General features: G+C 37.5%; 1 protein-coding gene across 1 annotated transcript in view; it reads right to left on the reverse strand.

Moving 5' to 3' along the window:
- Positions 1-17,716, reverse strand: part of LOC144653016 (dynein axonemal heavy chain 3-like) — a 75,872-nt gene extending 58,156 nt beyond the window's left edge. Inside the window, exons 1-9 of the mRNA XM_078512911.1 lie at positions 17,498-17,716; positions 16,163-16,243; positions 15,136-15,227; positions 11,477-11,565; positions 4,826-5,658; positions 3,457-3,561; positions 2,788-2,918; positions 2,230-2,425; positions 1,124-1,318 (exon numbers count right to left, since the gene is read on the reverse strand). Of these exons, the coding sequence (XP_078369037.1) occupies positions 1,124-1,318; positions 2,230-2,425; positions 2,788-2,918; positions 3,457-3,561; positions 4,826-5,658; positions 11,477-11,565; positions 15,136-15,227; positions 16,163-16,243; positions 17,498-17,524 (1,749 nt within the window). The 5' untranslated portion in view covers positions 17,525-17,716. The remainder of the gene's footprint in view (positions 1-1,123; positions 1,319-2,229; positions 2,426-2,787; positions 2,919-3,456; positions 3,562-4,825; positions 5,659-11,476; positions 11,566-15,135; positions 15,228-16,162; positions 16,244-17,497) is intronic.
- Positions 17,717-20,450: the final 2,734 nt, after the last annotated feature.

The following is a 20,450-nucleotide window of genomic DNA, read 5'->3' on the forward strand; positions in this document are numbered from 1 at the left end:
TGAACAGACCCACGGCAAAATGGAATCTATTTGTTTTATATAATAACACAAGGCTTCGGCACACTTCAGTTTGAGCAATGCCGCCGTAAAGATGAGCTAATTAAGTTGTTTTGATTTCACCATTAAGTTTTCGTTAACACGAAGCACTGCTAATCCGATTGAAAAAACAGAAAAATGGTCAATTGAAAGTCAATGAAAAAACTAACCTTTATTCTGATTTGGAAAGTTGTTCAAATCTGTAAACATAACCGAAGCGTTCAACCGTAATTCGTTTGTTTCCCGTGGCGTTGTCTAATTGCACAACATCGGTCAAACTTTCATACAGATTTCGGATAATTTCTCGAATAATTCACTGTCTTCTTCAAGCTTGTTTCGCCCAGTTAAATGCTTCGAAAGGTGAACGATGCTTGGCGTATTGTTTCTCACTGGACATTTGTAATTAATATCAGCTGAACTTTTTTGCTTTGTTGTGGCCCCGCAAGTTTGAAAAACTTTGCCGACAACTCTGATTTGGACTATAAACTCTGATCACGCGCGCGAGTCACACCACCGCGTGACGTCATCCATGTGTCTGTACTCTGATAGATCATAAGTAAGAACCAATCAAAATGCGCGTAGAATTCAGGTTATTATATAAAGAGCAATAGATACATTGTAGGTGGAGCAATAGGTTGATAGTTACCCAACAATATAGGCCAGCAGAGAGCTTGATAATTATCTAGCATTAAAGGCCTGCAATGCGTACATAGAGCTAGAAACGTATCTAGCATTAAAGGCCTGCACAGCGTGCATAGAGCTAGATAATTATCAAGCATTGTAGGACAGCAATGCGTGCAGAGCAATATGTAATTACTCTTGTTTTATAGGCCAGCAATGCATGCAGAGAGCTTGTTAATTACTAGCATTATTGGCATGCAATCTGTGCAGAAAGCTGGATAATTTTAAGTACCACAGGCACGCAATGCGTGCAGAGAGATCTCGAAAATATATTTTATGAAATTAAGCAGTCTTTCAAAAAATAATGGGCTATTTAGCAAGTGATTATTGAAACCAAATAACAATATAACTGCTATACAACACTTTTAAAAAAACTACTGACATAAAAACAATACAGCAGTCTCACCACTGTGAGTGTTATTGGCTGTGGAAGTACAGGAAGACGTCTTTCAAATGGTTCAGTAAAATCATTTCCAAGTTTGTACATCTCAATAAACTGTACAAGATCATCAATGGAGGAATACACAGCACTGCGAAGATTGAGCGACATCAGGGAGGCAACTGAACTGAAGAAATGATCCATCTTATCCACTCTGGATTCCTAAAAAATTCAATGAAAATCAACTGATTACATTAAAATGTATGTTGTTGTAGCTTTGTGGGTGATATGGTAGCCTATTCTAAGGCCAGCAATGTGGTCTGGTGTCAGTGATCTAAAGGATACAAAATCCAGAAGCCCCAGCAGGGTGGTGCCCTCCATTGGGCAAGACATGCATTTTACTCTAGCAGGTGTACATGTATAAATAGGTACTGCCAAGCTACCAAAGTATTCTGATTTATCATGTTCAAAGGAGAAATCCAGAGTAACATTATTACAGGTCAGAGGATTTCAGTTCTCATCACAGCAAATTTCCATACAGCATACATTTGCATAAATTATCATCATCTGTCTGCTAGACAGGGTATTGATACTGAAAGCAAAATTTGCTGTGGATCATTGCTATTATAGGTGATGATTCAGGAAAAATGGTAGCTGATTTTTGTATAACAGAAGGCACAAGCACCAAAGACATGAACCTCTAGGGGGTCCAGTGACATGCTCCAGCGAGAAATTGTGAGCCTCTATATGGGTACCCACAATCTTTGTTTTCTTCACAATTTTTTTGCAAATCTTCATTTTTTTAAGGCGATCTTTGTTTTATCTTTGTTCATTTTTATTTTTTTCCGTACAATGAGGTCTAATGCCAACATTCAGAAATAAATTATTACAGATATTTTCTGTAGTGTTTACGAATTTTGACAGTTTAATATCAGTGTTCAATTTGATTGCGTGAATTTTGGTCAATTTCAGATCTTCGCTTCAATCTTGACATCTTCGTTTTTTCTGCGATGAACTTTGCGGCTTTGAGTTTGACCTAAGTGACATTTTCAAGTATTTTGGGGTTAATCAAAGAAAATGTTGACCAATTTCCATAAAACAGTAGAAACTGTCTGCATCTGCACCTAAATTACCTCATCTCCAGGCATCCATTGCTCAATGTCGTCTCTTCTGTCACTAATGATCTTAACACAGGATGGGATCCAGGTCTCCAGCAGTGTTCTTACTCCATGCTGAGTTGCTTTGTGAGCATTCTTTCTGAGCTCAGTTATTGTTAAAGGAAGAGATCCCTTCAGACTGGGAATATCAATCAGTCTCAAGTCTGAATAACTGCAATCAAATAAAAGACAAGTTACAAAGTCTCAGGGCATGCTGACACACAATCAATAAGAAAATACAATCAGTCAGACATGTTTTATTTCAGTTTTAAAAATTGCTCCACCAGTTCTACTTACTGAACACTTTATTTGGGCCTGTTGTTTGACTGAGGATCAAAACATATTAAAAGAGAATAGAACAAAATAACAAAACAGACCACTTGTGTCCACAGGGCACTTTTTCTTCAAACTACAAATGTAAATCCCCATCACACCCCAATGAAAAGAACAAAAAAATGACAGCAGTCTTTCAAACCCTAGCAATACAGTAGAAAGATGTAGATCAGGTCACTTCCTCATTGAATATGAACTTACTGTGATTCCCAGAGGAATAGCAGTTCTCTTTGGACAACATGAGTTACAAAAAGGTTTTTCTCCAGGTACTCTCGGCAGGTAATAACTGAAGCATGCCATGGAAATCTCTCTCTTCCAGCGGGATAAATTACCTAAAAGATTAATTATTTGTGTAAAAGTACTGTTTTTCTTTAAAATCAAGCATTAAGTGCCAGTTTTTGCCCTATCAGATTTGATGGTGATGTATTTCGCACACAGATTCTAGTGCACTTCATTCCATTTCGTTTTATTTTATTCTATTTCATTTCACTTTTAGTTTTTCATTTCATTTTGTTTCATTCCATTTCATTTCATATTTTTATAATTTTATTTTATACCGGTCTGTTTAAATTCATTTTTGGTCTCGTGAGTTCTTCTAATCAACTGCCATCTGTCACACAATGTGTGGTTCCAGAAAGGATTGGAAATTTTGGGGGGTTGGGGTGTCAGAGACCAAAAATGTTCAAGTAGATGTATGAAGCTTTAATGGAATTTCCAGAGGAGTGAGGGGGGGTCTTAGGAAAAATCCCTTCCTGTGTAAAAGAGCACTTGTTGGGTTTAATGTGGCTGGTTTGTTATACACCGCAAACCACTCTGTACTCTTTACCAATAACAATTTAAATTAACACAAAAATATATGTGATGGCTCACTGGTAGTGGCATATGTAGTCCAAGTCGTCTTTGTTCTGCAGGATCCAACAGCACATAATCCAGAATACTCTGCTTTACACTTCGCATGTATTCCACCTCCATTTCCTAAATAAAATTAATACAAACTACCTGTTTAAAAATCTCAGAAGCTTAAAACAATAAAGATGAATGCATGTCCCTGCATGATGTCTTTAACTCTTTCGGTGCGGTTGTCGAGAAAACTCGACATCTCATTTCGTGACTCTGAGTGCGGATGTCGAGTTTTCTCGACATGATAAACAATCCCAGATTTCCTTTCGAAGCTGCCTTCAATAGGGACGCTAAGATAAATAATTACTTCAGATACCCTCTAGGAGAACTGGAAAGTGTGACAAGCACAATATTTTGCCATTTGTATATGATGGCAGAGTATTATCGACAAATTCGAATTTCCTGTTACAATGTTGCTGTTTACGGCTAAAGGACATAATTAAACATGGCGTCGAATGAGAAATTTTCAAACGAGGAGTGCTTGGGAGAAGATCCTAACCGACTTTTGCCGAGAATATAACAGTTGTGGTTTACGAATCAAGCGATTTCAATGAACAGATTGAGTATTTGAGATGCGGCTATTGCAAAACAATGATTTCAACCTTTACGCTTGGGAAGTAAGCTATCAGATGGCAAACGAAATTGCTGAAAGGACCACGATGCAATGAATTTATGAAAAGGTGGCTTTATACAATGTAGAATTATGTTAGGCACAACTCCTGAAAATCGTTATTAAATTGCTTAAACAGAACGAAAGATATTGTTGAATATGATGCGTGACTGTGTGATTCAACCCACTGTGAAAAAAATGCAGCACTGCGGGGGAGTAAGGTCAACAAAAAAGTCAACACCGAAAGAGTTAAGGCAAGACACCATACTTTCACTGTTAAGTACTGATAAATAGTTGGCAAAATAGTTTCAACTACATGTAGCAGCATTTTACATACCAGTCTGGGGGGTGGAGCTTATTTCTTTTCAAGCCCTTTTGAGTTTTTTTTTTTTTTTGAGTAAATCCCCCCCCCCCCCCCCCCCCACAAAGAAAAAGAGGACAATGTATTTCTATTAAATTGAAGACCGCACGCAAAAATTCAGGCACGTTTGCAGAAAAAACTGATTTTTTCATCCAAAAAGTCACTTAGCACAGTGTTGCAGCAAGCCATTCATTCCCAAATTGTTGTGATCTACCATCAAGGTAAGGGGAGGAACTTATTGTCTCAAAGGTAGGGGGGAGGGGGCTTAAAAGAGTGCAGGGCCAATACAGCCCTTACATTGAGTCTGATCTGAAAGTAAACTAAGGCAAATGCCCACATATTAGCACCAAGTTTGTGATTTACGACACCTTGTCAAGCTCATCCAATGTTTCTTTAAAGTCCTGCTGTAATGCTTTTGGAAGAAAATCATGGGTCTTCTTTTTCCATTCCTTGGACAATGGTGCCACCATGTTAGCAAGAATGGCTTTCTCCACAAGGCTGCTGTATCTCTGTAGCTCTGATTCAGGAGGTGATACAGAACGCGAAAGTCCAAACGTGGGAGTTGTTGCTGGGGGGAAACTTATATTCAAAACAGACAATGTCTCCTCGTCATACTCCCTGAATGAAGACACTGACGAAATGTTCTGCGGTGAATTTGATACAGTATAACTTTCTCCAAGATCATGGATCTCTGCATCTGTATGACCATTTGAAATAGTTTCAATAGTTTCAGTCCTACTAGGTTCATTAACCCTGCCTTGCCCTCCCCATGCAACTTTTGCCTTCTTAGGGTCCGGAGATTCTGACATAGATTCTCCATTTTGATGAAAGCCGGAACTACTTTGAGGACTAGTAGAACGGGTACTTGATTTAACATACTGTTCTGCAGACTGAGGTCTTTTAACTCGCTGTGGTTTGGCGCTAGACAGAGGACTTGTATCAACATCAATCTTTCTCTCTCGTTCAGAAGTTTCCTGTCCATTCTTGGGTGACAATTTCCTAGGTGGGCTAACAAGAGGTGGACTTGTGTGCCCCTTGATAAGGCCCGCCCTGGGCACTCCCTGGGTTACCAAGTTACCCTTTCCCTTAGAGTACCCAGAAGTAGGTGATTGGGATCTTCCACCATAAAGCGGTTGAATTTTCTCTTCAATGACATTTCCAGGAGGACTATGTTGCTTTCTTGGACTTATCTTCTTGGTGACTACAAATAAACGGAAAATTATTTAAATCAGCAACTTTGCTTTGACTATGCATGCAACTTATTATATGAAAGCTTTAAAAATCTGAAAACCATACATAAAATACCATATTTGGTTTGTTCTTTCTTTTTTGCTGTGGCAAGGAGTGGGTGTGTTCACGGGGGTTAGGGGTAAGTGCACTTGAAAGTCGCTTCCACATATCCCAAATGGTGTTTAAGAATTTTTCAAATTATTGTGAAAGACTCAAGAAAAAGTGTTCAGTAACACTAATCCAGGAATGGTATAACAACAAAAATTATTATTATATGGCTTTCATGGCCAAACTTACCATATAATTTATGACCATACAACAATATTTTTATTTTTATCAGTCTTTAAAGTGCTACTATGATCAAATTTTTGATCTTCATATTTTTACATTGTCGTGAACAATTAGACTTTCTTACTCACCTTGCCAAATTTTAATCCATTACGAACATCAGAAGTCGTTGTATTTATAACATTTATTCCAGAGAATTTACGGCCGCCATTAAACAACCTTGTTCCAAGGCTTGGTTGCGAATAGGGAGATCAAAGGCTCTTCGAGCAACCTCATGGTAATTCGATCAATGAAGTGCCGACCTCCGCATTTTTTCTAAATAAGTGTCCAATAAAGTAAAGCAATCTCACTTTGCTTTATTTCTCCACGTGAGTTGCGTCATTGATGGCTTGTGCTCGCAGGGGTCGTTTCACAACCAAAATATTTACCGGTTAGTGTATTACCTTTGATCCTTTTAAGCATTAAGTAAATTTGTTTTGTGAATATGTTTACTTTTCTGTCAGCACGTATAGCGTTATTTTTGAGCAGTGGAAAAAATTTGAGAGAAAAGATACGCCCGAACACTTCGTGTATCTGCTCGACTCAAAAAGATGAATCAAAGTCTCTTCGAGATACCGACTTTTTTGCATGAAGTATGAGTCGAAGGTTTATCCTGTGCATTGTTCTTCGAACTTATCATTACAGTTTCTTTGTAGTTTAGTTTAACAATTTCCTATCTTCGCGGAGGAAATGCAGCCACATAATTTTGTCAAAAATGGCTCGTCCGCGCCGGGTATTTATACACATATTCCTCAACATTACACAAATAAACATCAGTAAGCTCGATAAAGATGCATTCAACACTTCTCTGAAAGAAGCTCCCTGGGACTGCGCTTTTGTGTTTGACGAGACTGACGATGTTGTTGACGCGTGGTACATGATATTTAAGAGTGTTATTGATGAATACCTCCCACTCAAACAAAAGCGCGTAAAACGCGAGGTACAGCCTAAATGGTTTACTAGCGACATCTCTCGTGAAATCAAAGAGCGTGACAAACTTCTTAACAAGGCGCGCAAGAGCAAACTAGAATCTGACTGGAGTTTGTTTAAGCAGGCAAAGAACAAAGTCACAAACTTGATTAGGAACACCAAACAATCGTACTTTAAGGATAAATTTTCCGAACATGAAAACAACACAAGAAAGCTCTGGAACTTGATCAAATGCTTGTCCAAGGATGATGAAGAAAAGCAGATAGGAATCAAGAATCTGACGGAAAATGATGAGATTATCTCTGATAAGAACAGCATCGCGGAGATACTAAACAATTTCTTTATTGACCAGCCCAAGAAATTGACTACGACGCTTGATGGTGAAAGTCTATCAGATTCTTTGTCTTCAATTAAAAGGGGCAGCGCTTGTGAGTTTGATATTCCACCTATCACTCAGAAGGAAACAGCAGAGCTACTTCTATCTATCCCTGCGCATAAGGCAACTGGTGATGATGGTATTAGTGCCAAGTTGCTTAAAATTGCTGCACCTGCCATTGTCCCCTCACTTGCCAAGTTGCTAAACCATTGCTTGCGTACGAAAACTTTTCCAAACGCCTGGAAAGTTGCAAGAGTCACCCCGGTTTTTAAAGGAAATGGGAACAGGAACGATAAAAACAATTACAGGCCGATATCTGTGTTACCGGTACTATCAAAACTTTTGGAGAAACACGTCTGTGATCACCTATGTAAATTCCTGAATGAAAATGGTTTACTTCACAGCTTCCAGTCTGGCTTCAGGAAAAGATTCTCAACCGAAACGGCTCTGATACGGCTCGTGGATCAGATCTTATTTGATCTTGACAGTGACAAGGTAACCGGGATCGTCTTTGTGGACTACAAAAAAGCGTTTGATCTCATTGACCACCAATTGTTGTTAACAAAGCTCGGGGCGATCGGTGTAGGGGAGGATTATCTGCCTCTATTTACTGACTACATGAATGGCCGTAAGCAATACGTAAACATTGATGGATGTCATTCTAGTATAAGGGACATTACTTTGGGTGTACCTCAGGGTAGCATCCTAGGTCCTGTACTGTTTCTTATATTTATTAATGACCTACCCTCAGCTCTACAGGACACTGTGGCAGATATATATGCTGACGATACTACAGTTAGTTATTCCACCGACTATAGGTTAGCACCTTGGGCCGTCAGTGACAGTCTCCAGTCGGATTTGAATAAACTACAAAAATGGTCAGATAACAACAAAATGATTCTTAACGAAAAAAAGACCAAGACAATGCTCGCCACGGGTAAATGGCTTGAGAAAAGAATGGGGCACCAGCAGTTGCAAGTTAAATTAAATGCCACTGAGCTCGATCAGGTGAACTCACAAAAACTGCTGGGAGTCACAATCGACTCCAAACTGTCCTTCGATGAACATATCGATGACCTCTGTAGAAAGGTTTCCCAGCGTATTGCTGTACTGAAAAGAATTAAGAAATTTCTCCCTTTTCAACAAAGGATAGCATATTACAACGCGATGATCAAGCAAGACATGCTCTACGCCTCCGTGGTGTGGTCGTCGTGTTCTCTGGGGAATTTGCAGAGGATTCTTCGCCTCCAGAAACGCGCTGCGCGCGTTATCCTTGACGCCGACACACGAGCGAACAGCGTTGAACTTTTCAAGATTTTAAATTGGCTTCCGGTTCATCTCGAGGTTAAAATAAACATCTTAACACAAGTGTACAAACGTATTAATGGCCAAAGCCCATCCTATATGAACGAACTTTTAGTGCCAAACTCTGAAATAAATGAAAGAAATAGTCGATATGGCTCTGTCAACTTGGCCTGCCCCCGTTTCAAACGAAAAACCGAAGGAGGGCGATCATTTAGCGTGAGAGCAACTAGACTTTGGAACACTCTTCCCAATTTCTTAAAGAAAAGTGAGAGTCTACATTGTTTTAAAAATGGCCTAATTGATTTTTACGCATCTAGCCTTAAGGACATTCATCATTTTACAGTTTTTTAATTCTTAATCCCTATTTTTAGAAATTTCTGTATTTTAATTCAAATTTTAAATTGTATATATTATGTAGTTGTAATTTGTAATCCGAGTATATATTATGTAGTTGTAATTTGTAATCCGAGGGCCGCTTGTTTGTCAGTAGTTTTTACTGTTTGCCGTTACCCTCTTTTAATAAAAGTTGATTGATTGATTGATTGAGTGCAAATTTCACCGAGATCTGACAATTCTATACTTTAAAATTGCAAGGACCTTTCGAGGCAGTCGATTACGGCAGCGAAATTAGCAAATGAAACAACAAAATATGCGTTCGACGCTTTGTTTTTACGACGAAAAAGCACAAAAAAAAATACGGATATTTCCGACTACTGTCGGAGAAAACATTGCGCATATAATTGCGGCGTAAACAAATCGATACACTCAAGCTGCGTTTTGTGTAGGCTCTGCGAGGGTCGGATATCAAGACAGCTTCTTCGTGGGCTTATTAAGAAGGATTAGACAAAAGCCATATATACAGTGAATGCTTTCGAATTATAGTTGAAGATGAAATACGAAAGAATTTTGCTGTCTTTGACTGAAATTCCACTCGAACTGTGTCGATACGATCGCATGTTGTAAAGCCGATTCATGCAACATTGCCGTCAACGAGAGGTCACGCCCCTAACGACCTAGGCTGATGACAAAATAGAATGGCGCTTGTAGCGACCAAATTTGGCCTAATTTTTAACCGCTCCTAAGCTAAAAGAAGCCCCCATCTCTTGCATTTGTTTTAACTTCAAAAATATCTCTGAAAAGAGCGAGTTTTTTTGGTATGGTTTATTTTTGACGTTTGTAATTTTTTAAACAATGTAAGTGCTAGTGATTATTTATTCGTATTTTATGGGTTAGTTACGCAATCCATTGTTTGTGCGACGCTTTTTATAGATCGCCTTTCAGACACACGTGCATTGAGATAAGAAAGCTGACATGTCACTTTTAAAATTGTTATATAACGTTTGTAAATGTGACAAGTCACGTTTTTTCCACGAGATCGCAAGTGATCACCCACAGCTGAAAGTAATCCCTTGAGAAATTAAAACAGTCCCTTGAGAAATTAAAAAATCCCTTGAGAGTTTACAAGAATGTGAAATTTTCCCTATCATAACTGTTATTCTCCTACTTTCGCTTGTAAACAAGCAAAAAAGTCGAAAAAACGGATGACGTGACACAAGGTGACGTGACGCGAAACAAAAACGTGCCGTGGATGTTGTGTTGACTAAAACACGTCACAAGGCGAGCGTAATAATTTTTTATAACAGTTTAAGCGTAGTTTAAGCGCGAATTCCGTATTTTATCAAAAAAATATTTAAGTGTAACCTTTGATCCTTTTTAGCATTAAGTAAATTTGTTTTGTGAATATGTTTACTTTTCTGCCAGCACGTATAGCGTTATTTTTACCAGCGAATAAAATTTGAGAGAAAGATGCGCGTTTCTGCACGACTCAAAAAGATCAAAAACGGATGACGTGACACGAAGATGATCTGACGCGAAACAAAAACGTGCATGAATGTTGTGTTCACTAAAACGCGTCTTTGAATGTTTTCTTACGTGAATGGGTCATTGATAGCCTAAGCTCTGACAGGCTTCGTTGAGCGAATTCTATTCTCTTTTATCACCAGAGGATAAGTGTAAGTGATCCTCTTTCGATTTGTTTTGTGAAATTCCATTTAGTTCCCTGAAAGAGAGAGATCCTGGAACGAGGTTGAAGAATAATTTGTTTCCGATTGACATGTGATGAATGCGTTTAAAGGACCTTTCTGTCAGCACGTTTCTCGTTTAATGATGAATTAATTGCGGTTTGATATCAGAATCCAGTGAGTGAGTGAGTGTTCGAGTGAGAAAATGCGGCCCATAACATAACCTCATTACCATTCGGTAAAAATGACGTCAAAGGCTAAAATACCTCACGGGTTGAAATTAGAATAACAATCAGCATAGAAAATTGCACGAAAAACAAGCCCAAAGTTTTTGTTGCTTTTCGCATGATTTTCAATACATATTGTTATTATAATTTCCACCCGTGAGGTATTTTAGCCTTTGACGTCATTTTCTCCCTATTCGCAACCAAGCCTTGGAACAAGGTTGTTTAATGGCGGCCATAAAATATCGGAAATAAACGTTAAAACAAAACGACTTCTGATGTTCGTAATGGATTGAAAATTTGCAAGGTGAGTAAGAAAGTCTTATTGTACATGAAAATGTAAAAATATGGAAATCGAAAATTTGATCGTAGTAGCACTTTAACAGGTTAAGTTCAACCACCCAAGTGCCCCTCTCCCTCTTAAAACATTAGTCAGTTATCGGGTTTTCTGAGTGCTTAAAAATGAATTGTTATAATTTAATTTTCAAATTATTGAAATATGTTCTCAAAAGCAAGCCTTTAATTATTAAGGAAGTAATGGTATAAGTACATGTACATGAACTGATATCTCACAACTTCTAAGTACATCTAGTTCAGCTTAATTACCAGGACCAGATGTCTTGCCTTGTCTTTTATAAATTAACTTTGTTGTCAGACTCTGGGCTGATGGTGTGTAGTTATTGGCCACAGCATCACTACAAAACAGATAACAAAACAGTTAACATAAATACTAACTCAAGCATCACTACCAGCTCCTCCCCCCACTTCCAACTATAGAGGTGTCAAATGGTAAATGGGAGACTTTGCGAGACGACGACAATGATATCTTTTCTGCGAACCCAAGACCTTTTAAGCCTTACAATAGAAATCAAGACTCTGAGAAGGCGTCAAAGAAAAATTCGAGACATGACGAGACCCCTGAAATTTGGCTAAAATTTTGCGAGATACATTTTTTGAAAGACTATTCACCACCCCTACCGGTAACTACCATTATGTAAGAAAACTAAAGGCCCAAATTTTCCCCACTTGAAACACCTATAATTAGTCAGGTGGCTTAACGACCTGATCGTGACAAGAGTGATAAAAGCATGAAATTTGGCACACAATTTGCCTACACCCTACCAAATAATATTAGAAGGGGTGCCCAAGTCAATCTGCTCACGATTCCGTTTTAAGGGGATATTTCGGTTTAGACTGATATCAAGGTTGGGTATCCTGTGGTTCTATTTTCAAAACAGATATTTTGCCCTAGTTGAAACAAATTTTTGCAATTTTGTCTTGTTTCCCTTAATTCTCTATAAACTTTTTTATTTTGGAAAAGATTGCATGTAAAATAGTGTCAACAAAACCAATTTACAGTTTCTAGTACCTAGTCTTCGCTCGGCTGATAGCACAGGACCAAACAAAACTTTAACAAAGAAACGAAACAAATGCGTGTAAATTGACCGCATCTTTTCGTACATTAAATCTGATAGTATATCGGGAATGCTCATGTTCAATGCTAAGACCCTCACAAATGCCCCTTGCTCTTAGAATGGCTCTCTGGGCAGTTGAACATTTACACAATAGCGTGCACTGCAACTTTTCTGTTCGGCACATTTGCAGCGTCCTTTGCAGAGATACATTTGATAAGCTCTCTGCAAACATTAGAAACTTTTTGGATAATTATCTAAAGTGGCTGCCACTGGTTTTCCTCTCCTTTTTCCCATGAAAACTCTGCAGGAGAAGGAACGTCCTGAAATGCGTCTCGATTTCGTCCAAATTCCTGCCTGATACACTGTCCTCTGAGCATGCTGCAGGAGTGCATGTTTAGAGAGTAAGCTCAAAGTTCTTTCTGCTTTTAGGTGTTTAATTCTTTCTAATCAATTTGTAAGCTGATCAAATTAGAATAAAACTCCATACTTTCTTTTTTTACCGATAACCTAGTGTTAACGCTTTATTATACCTGTGTCGGAGGAATAGTTTGCAGGTCTCTTTTTAGCTTTGAAAATGGCGTCAGTCGTGTGTCGTTCACAGAATCCAGATGACTTGATGTGTCATATATTTGACCGTATATCTCTCTAGCTTTTGGAAAATCTCTAAGGAGACACTCAGCTGCTCGAAGAGACGTGTCCAGATGTGGTCCAGGGCAGGTGTTACTTGACTACATAATTCCCATGCTCTGAGATCCATGCTGTCTTTTTTCCAATTATGCCACAGAACTGAGTTACATCCAGTGAATGCGTTAAAAACTGGTATAGCTCGGGACTTAGACTCTCCAAGGGTAGAACAGTTTCATTGACGTTTATTAGTGAAAAGTGGCGCCCCATGCTGAATGCCATGTTTTTTCAATAATATTAATAGTATTAAAACTTGGACCATAAGAAAACAATCTTATAAAGACCAGCTGTGGTACCGCAGTTTGAAACGTGTGGTTAGAGAGATTCACCCCCAATTGGCTATTAGATAAACAGTATTTTTCACAGCGGATGAAAGATCAATGTAACATCATCCCTTGCACGCTTTACCTCATACCCTATTTCCGCGTGCGCTGTAGTGTTAAACTATTGCATTCTCTAACGGGTCTGTCACTGTGCTCCTGGCGAGAATGGAAGACTTTCTGATTTTTCTTATCACTCTGTGCCGAGAACTATTTTTCTAGTGAGCTCACTAAACTATTATCTAGTAGGCTTTTGTTTTCAGTCTTCATTAACTTCTACCGTGTTTGTCTCTATGGACCTGCATACCTTTGTTATTTTTGTACATTTTAAATGGCATGATTTATGCCCAGAAAATGGGATCTTCCAAAAAGTGTGTCAAACTTGACAAAATTCAAAAGAACATGACTCGGCGAAAGTGCTTGCGTCAACGAAAAATCACCGTCATGGTAAATTCAAGATCATTGTTTCCGAAGAATCAACAAAGAAGACGCACCGGGGATTGTTCAGAGTCATCATCATCGTCATATCCTTTATTTAAACACAATAAGGGTTTTAAGCACAATGCTTGTGGGGTCGTGTGCTAAACTGATATATTACCAAATGCTTAAAACTGTATAAATATCTAGGGCCTCGCCGTTTTATCTAGAGAAAAAGACGTAAACGAGAAATGCCATCCACGCATTGTTTTTACATTGTCCAGAGTTTAAAATAAATTCCCGGAATTAAGGCTTCAATGGTAAAGATCTGATCTTTAAAACAAAAACAAAACCTGCTCCTCCTTACCACCCCACAAACAACTCCCCCCGGCCCGCCCATTATGCAAACACCAGTGTTTACAGTCGCAAAGCAAGTCGATCAAGGTATTGATGCATAGTGGTTATGCATGTATACCCCATTGTGATTGATGTCAGCAGTAAGTTATCAGTAATGAAGCCCATTCACACCCGCTGGCTTTTTGGTTTGTTCCGCCTGTGACCTCAGAAACAGACACAATATATCATACGAAAAGTTTTTAAATTGGCAGGAATTTTGGAGGAGTTTACCAAGAAATTAAACTAGAAGCAGAAGATCTTTTCCAAGATCTTGCCGCAGTCATTTAAGCAACCTTAAGCTCAATTTTTTTAATTTTTTTTCTTTGTTATGGAGCGAACTCTAGTGGAGAGACTTCTCGAGAACGTAAGGACTTGAGAGTGCAATTAAATAACATTTTTCACAGATGTTGTTTAAGTGTAGTTCCTGTTTTGTATGTGTAAATTAAATAAGATAAGCCATGCTTTAGTGTCCGCAAATTTTGTCGGAAATTGTTCGAAATAAGACAAAAAGTGTCCAAAAGTAAACATCCGAAATTTTTTGCAAGTATAATTATAGTAGTCGAACTCGAACAGGAGCATTTCTATACATCAGTCAAATGATTTAACTCAAAACAGGATTAAAACCTTTTTAATGGATAAAACAAGTGTTTATTTTTATGCTCTGCATATAATTTTAACAAATTTCCGAAGAAGTTAAAACATTTTCTTCAAAAACTTACAAAGACAGCAGAATGGCAAGAGCGCCGCCATCTTCGATGGACGAGAGAAGCCTGGGCGCCAGTCATTTTGCCGGTTTTGACTAAATATCCCCTTAAAACGGAATCGTGAGCAGATTTACTTGGGCACCCCTTCTAATATTATTTAGTAGGGTGTAAGCAAGTGGTATGCCAAATTTCACGCTTTTATCACTCTTGTCACGATCAAGCCTTTATTTTGCGTTAAGCCACCTGACTAAATTATCTGCAGAATTGAACACTTTTAATCTGAAACATAAATTACTGGTAAATGGCTTTAGAAATGAACTGCCACCCACCTTGTATGTCTAAAGTGGCTTTTCTCTTTAGTTGGTGATGCCTGAGTGTAAGCTCCATATTCTACAATCTTTGGTCTTTCACTGTAGGCAGGCTACATGTAAAGGTTATAAGACTAAGTAAAAATATCAGACACTCAGAATACCACATTAACAGATAATCTTCCTCCCTCTTCCCTCCCTTCTATACCTCGATAAGGGTTAGAATTATATAATACCAGCTACAGTAAGACTTGTTATTTTTATATAATTATTTTTTTGTAAACAGAGGGTAAATAAACATGTGTGTTGTTTCTTATTTAAAGTTGAACAAGGGTTTGCCAGAAATGTTTTATCTGGCTTTTCATCTTTAAGTTTGTGGTAAGGGACTTTAAAAATATATGGTTGGGATCAGGAAAACTGATGAAAACCAGGATTAAGGGATTGAGGGAACATTTGGTCAGGATGGCAGGATTGAAAAACCCTTTTGGATACTCTCATTAACAATTAGACTACGAGCCCAAATTTTCTATAAGCAAATAGTCAATGAGGCGCAGCCGAGTTGACTATCGCTCATAGAAAACGAGGGCGAGTAGTCTAATTGTTTTAGTAGAAAAGTAGAAAAGGATTGCAGTCCAAAACTTACAATATTGTGCACTTTGAAGACAAAAATCAAGAAAATTTACCGCTTAAAGAGCTACGCACGCGCGTGACTGTTTTCTATCAGCGAATAGAAAACAGTGGGAGAACCAATCAGATTCGCCGATTCCCAGTAGAACACAGCCGAATTTCTACTAAATATATTAATCTGTACAGTTTTACACCAAAAGTCCTAAGCAATCACAATACTTTACCAGAAAGACTCACTGGAAAATCACCAATTTAACACCCATAACAGATCCTTCTTTTTTCCAGACCTTTTGTCCTCGAGTAACCCATGGGATATATTGAAACTATAATAAATTAACTGTGAGAAACTTTTAAGTTGTAAGAGATCTACAATTCATTAAGCCTAACTACAGGCATAATTTTTTTTAATGTATTTTTTTACCTGTGGAGCACTCAGAGGCGGAAGGTGATCAAAGATATCCCGATGTTTGATGTTGAAAATGCTGTCAGATAAGTCTTCTGACTGAAAGTATAACAAAAAATTTTTTTGTTTAATAAGTATTTAGTAATAGCTCTTAAAGAAGGATTTATCTTTTCTGAGCGGGGGAGGGGGGGTATTTGTTTTTGTTTTTGGGAGGGGGCTTATCTTCAGGATTTTTCAGGATGTCAGACAACACTTGGCCAAAACTTGGCTGAGTTAGAGTGTATAGTCAGTATTAGACTGATGTACAAGACTGGCATGTTTAGCCTTACCAAAGAGATCAAGACTCTTAGACTGTGTCACAAAAAGGTTTGAGTTGGCAAAGCTGGTAAAAATTGGGGAGCGGGGAGGCATTGAGGGATGATAAATACTGCCAATCATATAGTGCAATGTACCACAATCCCCATTCCCACCCTCATATGTTATAGGACCATTTGCCGGTGGCACCTTCTCGTCTGTGTAAACTGGGGATTATCGCATTATATTATTAGTACTGTCTAGTAGTAAGACAGGTGTATCACATGGCTTTTTTTGACCAGTGATAGACTGGAAAAATTCCTCTGTGGATTATTACACATGGAAAATCGCTATAGTCAATAAAGGCGGTTTGGATTTCTTGGAGCAATTTAAATTATGTAATACAAATTATTATCGAGACAGTGGAATAACAAATCATGTAACTGTATCTATTTATAGTGACAAATCGATGTTGATCATGTCTAATGATTTATCAAAATGGTGGACATTTCTGATCATTTCACCTCTGTTACTAGTAATTTGCAAAGATAAAGTAAACCGCTCACAGCTTATCACTTGAATAAAATCGAAAAGTTTGAAGATGTTTAAAATAATTAAGGCACAGAAACATACGAGATTCATAGATAGTATGCAAATGATGAACTGGTTTCGATTGTTTATATTTTCAAGCTGCATGGCTGCCAAATGAACGACATTTTGACTTCCATGTACTTAAAAGCCTTCCTTTGCTACGGCTTTTAAAATTAAGCCTTACCCTGCATGGGAAAAACTGTTAAAATAAAAACCTTCTCAATTTAGTTAATTTGAACACACATTTTCCACCCACTGTCGATTGTTTTTAAAACAATTCGATCCTTTCCGTTTATTGTTGTGGAGTCAGAAGTACAAATGAGTACCGTTAGCATAAAAACATGGATTTACGAAAATGTGCAAAATATTTTGTACACAGTACTACAGACTATTGTACGCCAAAGATTATACCAAAAGATATTCACCAATACAATTGACAAAGCTAAGCTCAAATACGATTTATCATACCTCGCTTCGTTCGCGGGCTGCCGCCATTTTTCCTTCTCGTAAAAAGCGTCACGTTACGTGTTTCCTCGCTCGTGTTGAAGGAACTTCATGTTTTCGATCAAAACCCACATTTGATTTCCCTCTCATTACGTATTGTAAGTCAATGCGACTACGGATTAAACCGCAGCCATTTTCAGTTATGTTTGCCCAAGAACTTACACGGATCTATGGCATAAACTCGTCTCCAAGGAGAATTAAATCGAGCTATGCATAATTTATGATTGACACATGAAGTGAGCAAATGTTATCGATTATGTCCACTCACTTCCTGCGACCTTTTCATCTCGAACTCTTCTTGTCTAAGATGCTATTTCTTTTATTTCTTTCATCTCAAATTAGTTACCGATTTCAAATTGCGTGTTTCAAACAAAGGCAGGAAACGAATATTTTGTTAGGAGGTGATCCGGTTTAATTAGTACAACTGTCCTCCTTATTAAAATGTCACGCTTTGTTAAGTTCATTTCATCTATTGTTCTAATTTTTTTGGTCTTTTTTAAATGAAATCGAGCGCAACAATTTATGGTTAATCCATGAGACAATTAAGCCTAAGCTTTATTGAGCAGTACTTTCGTTATTTTCATTATCTAGCGGCAAATATAACAAGCTTAGTGATTCGGCAGGAAAAAGTCGAAAAGGATAAAATACCCGTATATTTAAAATTACTTGCCAGAAAACCCGACAGAAAGTTAGAGGGCATAAAATGTCACCTTTAATAACCATTACAAAAAGAAAAAGCCATGGATCAATTTGTTCTTTTGTTCAAGATATAAATATCTAAAAAGCGAATGCGAGCAAAACTATTTTCCACCGTAAAGGTTTCTTTTGTCGCGAATGGACTGGACTAAACAATATAAAGGGCTACTGGAACACTCATTGGTGAAAACCTGAACCAATAAAAAATGATTTCGTTGTTATAAAACCTATTACGGTTAAAATAGTGTGTCTTTATCGACTTTTAATTGGCTTACCCTCCTTCACCAAAACTCTTCGGATCGTCACACAATCTTTCCTTTTGAAAGATTGCGTGAAAAAGGGTGATCCAACTTTTTTTATGCTTCAGCAAATTTTCCTTTCATTTGAATGCTATAAAAGCTGCGTTACAAGTTATAGTTCCAAATTGATATATTTTGCGTTACAGGCACTGATGATGTTAACAACTCCATACCTAGTTTTCAGCTATAACGTCCCCTTCACCTTCATTGATTTTGGCATTGGCAAAGCTCAAAAGTAAATCTCTTCCAAACATAAGGCAGGGCCTCGAATGTTTTGAGACTCGCCATCGCAAATTTTAGGGTTAAAGGCAAAGTAACACAACTGTGCAAGTTTGCGGTTGTGGAGCTCGACAAAGGAATGAGTCCAAGTAATAACCTCACATAACATTTAGAGTTTTAATGAGTCCATTCCAATATTTACAGTATAATAGCAGTAATAACCTAATTCTAATTAACATGCTTCGATTGTACAGGTATTATGCCTAGACCAGCTAGCTCACGTAATATTTTTTTAACAGAAGTTTTAAAATTGTATCGTAATTCTGCTAAATTGAGTGTGAAAATAAACACACACCAAAAATAATGGCATAAATTATTAGTTTCGTAATTATTTAACAGAAAGTGTACCACATTTTCGAACAATTTTTCTGGCCAATGAACATTTATTTAATGGAAAATTAAGTGTTAGCAGCCTTGCAACTGGACATAAGAACAGCAAAGTGGAACCAAGTAAATCAGTGTGACAAAATCACATAGCAGGGTTGAACCATGTACAATTATCCTCTCTGATATGGCCACTGAAGAAATCCAAGTGTTTGTCATAATAAATTTTTATAATATCTCAGTATATTATAGTATCATATTCCAAAAAGTTATGTCTGTACTTATTATAAAAGTGAAAGAAAATTGTTTCGAAAATTTGAGGAATTTCATGGATTACCCAACAAACTCTTATTGATAGGGTGATGTCCAGGATTTTTGAGTAGACATTGTTGTTGAAAGAAAATAGTAGATGTCCACATAGAGAGCTTCACTGTACTGCCATAAGGAAAAGAAGCCATTAAATAATTTGAATGTTATAACACAGCTGCTGCCTCATTTAACTCATGTAGTAAGTGCAGCTTTAAACTAAGTGGTTTTGCATTTGCGTGTTTTGCTACAAGCTCTAATCACCTCATTTATTTGGTAATTTGTGATTGACCAAATCAGTCATTACAATGTCCCTCTTTGAGCTCTAGTCAAATAATATTCTTGTTTTTTCAAACTATAGATTCAAAATTTTGGCATAGGAAATAAATGTACAAGCAACAACATTTTGTGATAGAGGCAACAAATATTAATATTTAAACAAAAAAAATATCGTAAGAATGCCCTCTTGTGCCTAATATTTTTCTTATAACCTTGTTTTCCATTAAATAAAATAAATTTTTCAATTTGACACACATTTTGAATGAACAATTAAAATAAATTATAACAAATTGCAAAGTATTTATACCAAAATTATAATAGAATTGATGGCTGATCTAGGATTTGAATTTTAATGCAATTTATGATATTACGAAAGATTATGAGACAGAACAATAAATTATTGAATTAACCTTAGGTTTGTACTCTTCTTGACAACCCACATTACAGTATCTTGGAATGTGTTGTTCCAGAAAATATCCATACCCCCCTTCCCACAGAAGGTTTTTTGGTTTGAATCCCCCCCCCCACTCCTGTGGAAATTCCAGTTAAGCTCCATACTTTCCCCCCAGAATTTTGGCTTTCGAGCCCCCCAGCCCCTCGGAATTTCCAATGGCCTTCCATGGGATGGGTATCGATATTTTCTGGAACTGTGCCATAGGAACATAGGTCCCAACATGATAGTATCTACAATTATTTCTTTTCTTTTTGTCAGTGAAACACAAGATACGAGTATA

This window comes from Oculina patagonica, chromosome 5, assembly GCF_052425735.1.
Source record: "Oculina patagonica isolate OP01 chromosome 5, crgOcupat, whole genome shotgun sequence".
Taxonomy (NCBI): Eukaryota; Metazoa; Cnidaria; class Anthozoa; order Scleractinia; family Oculinidae; genus Oculina; species Oculina patagonica.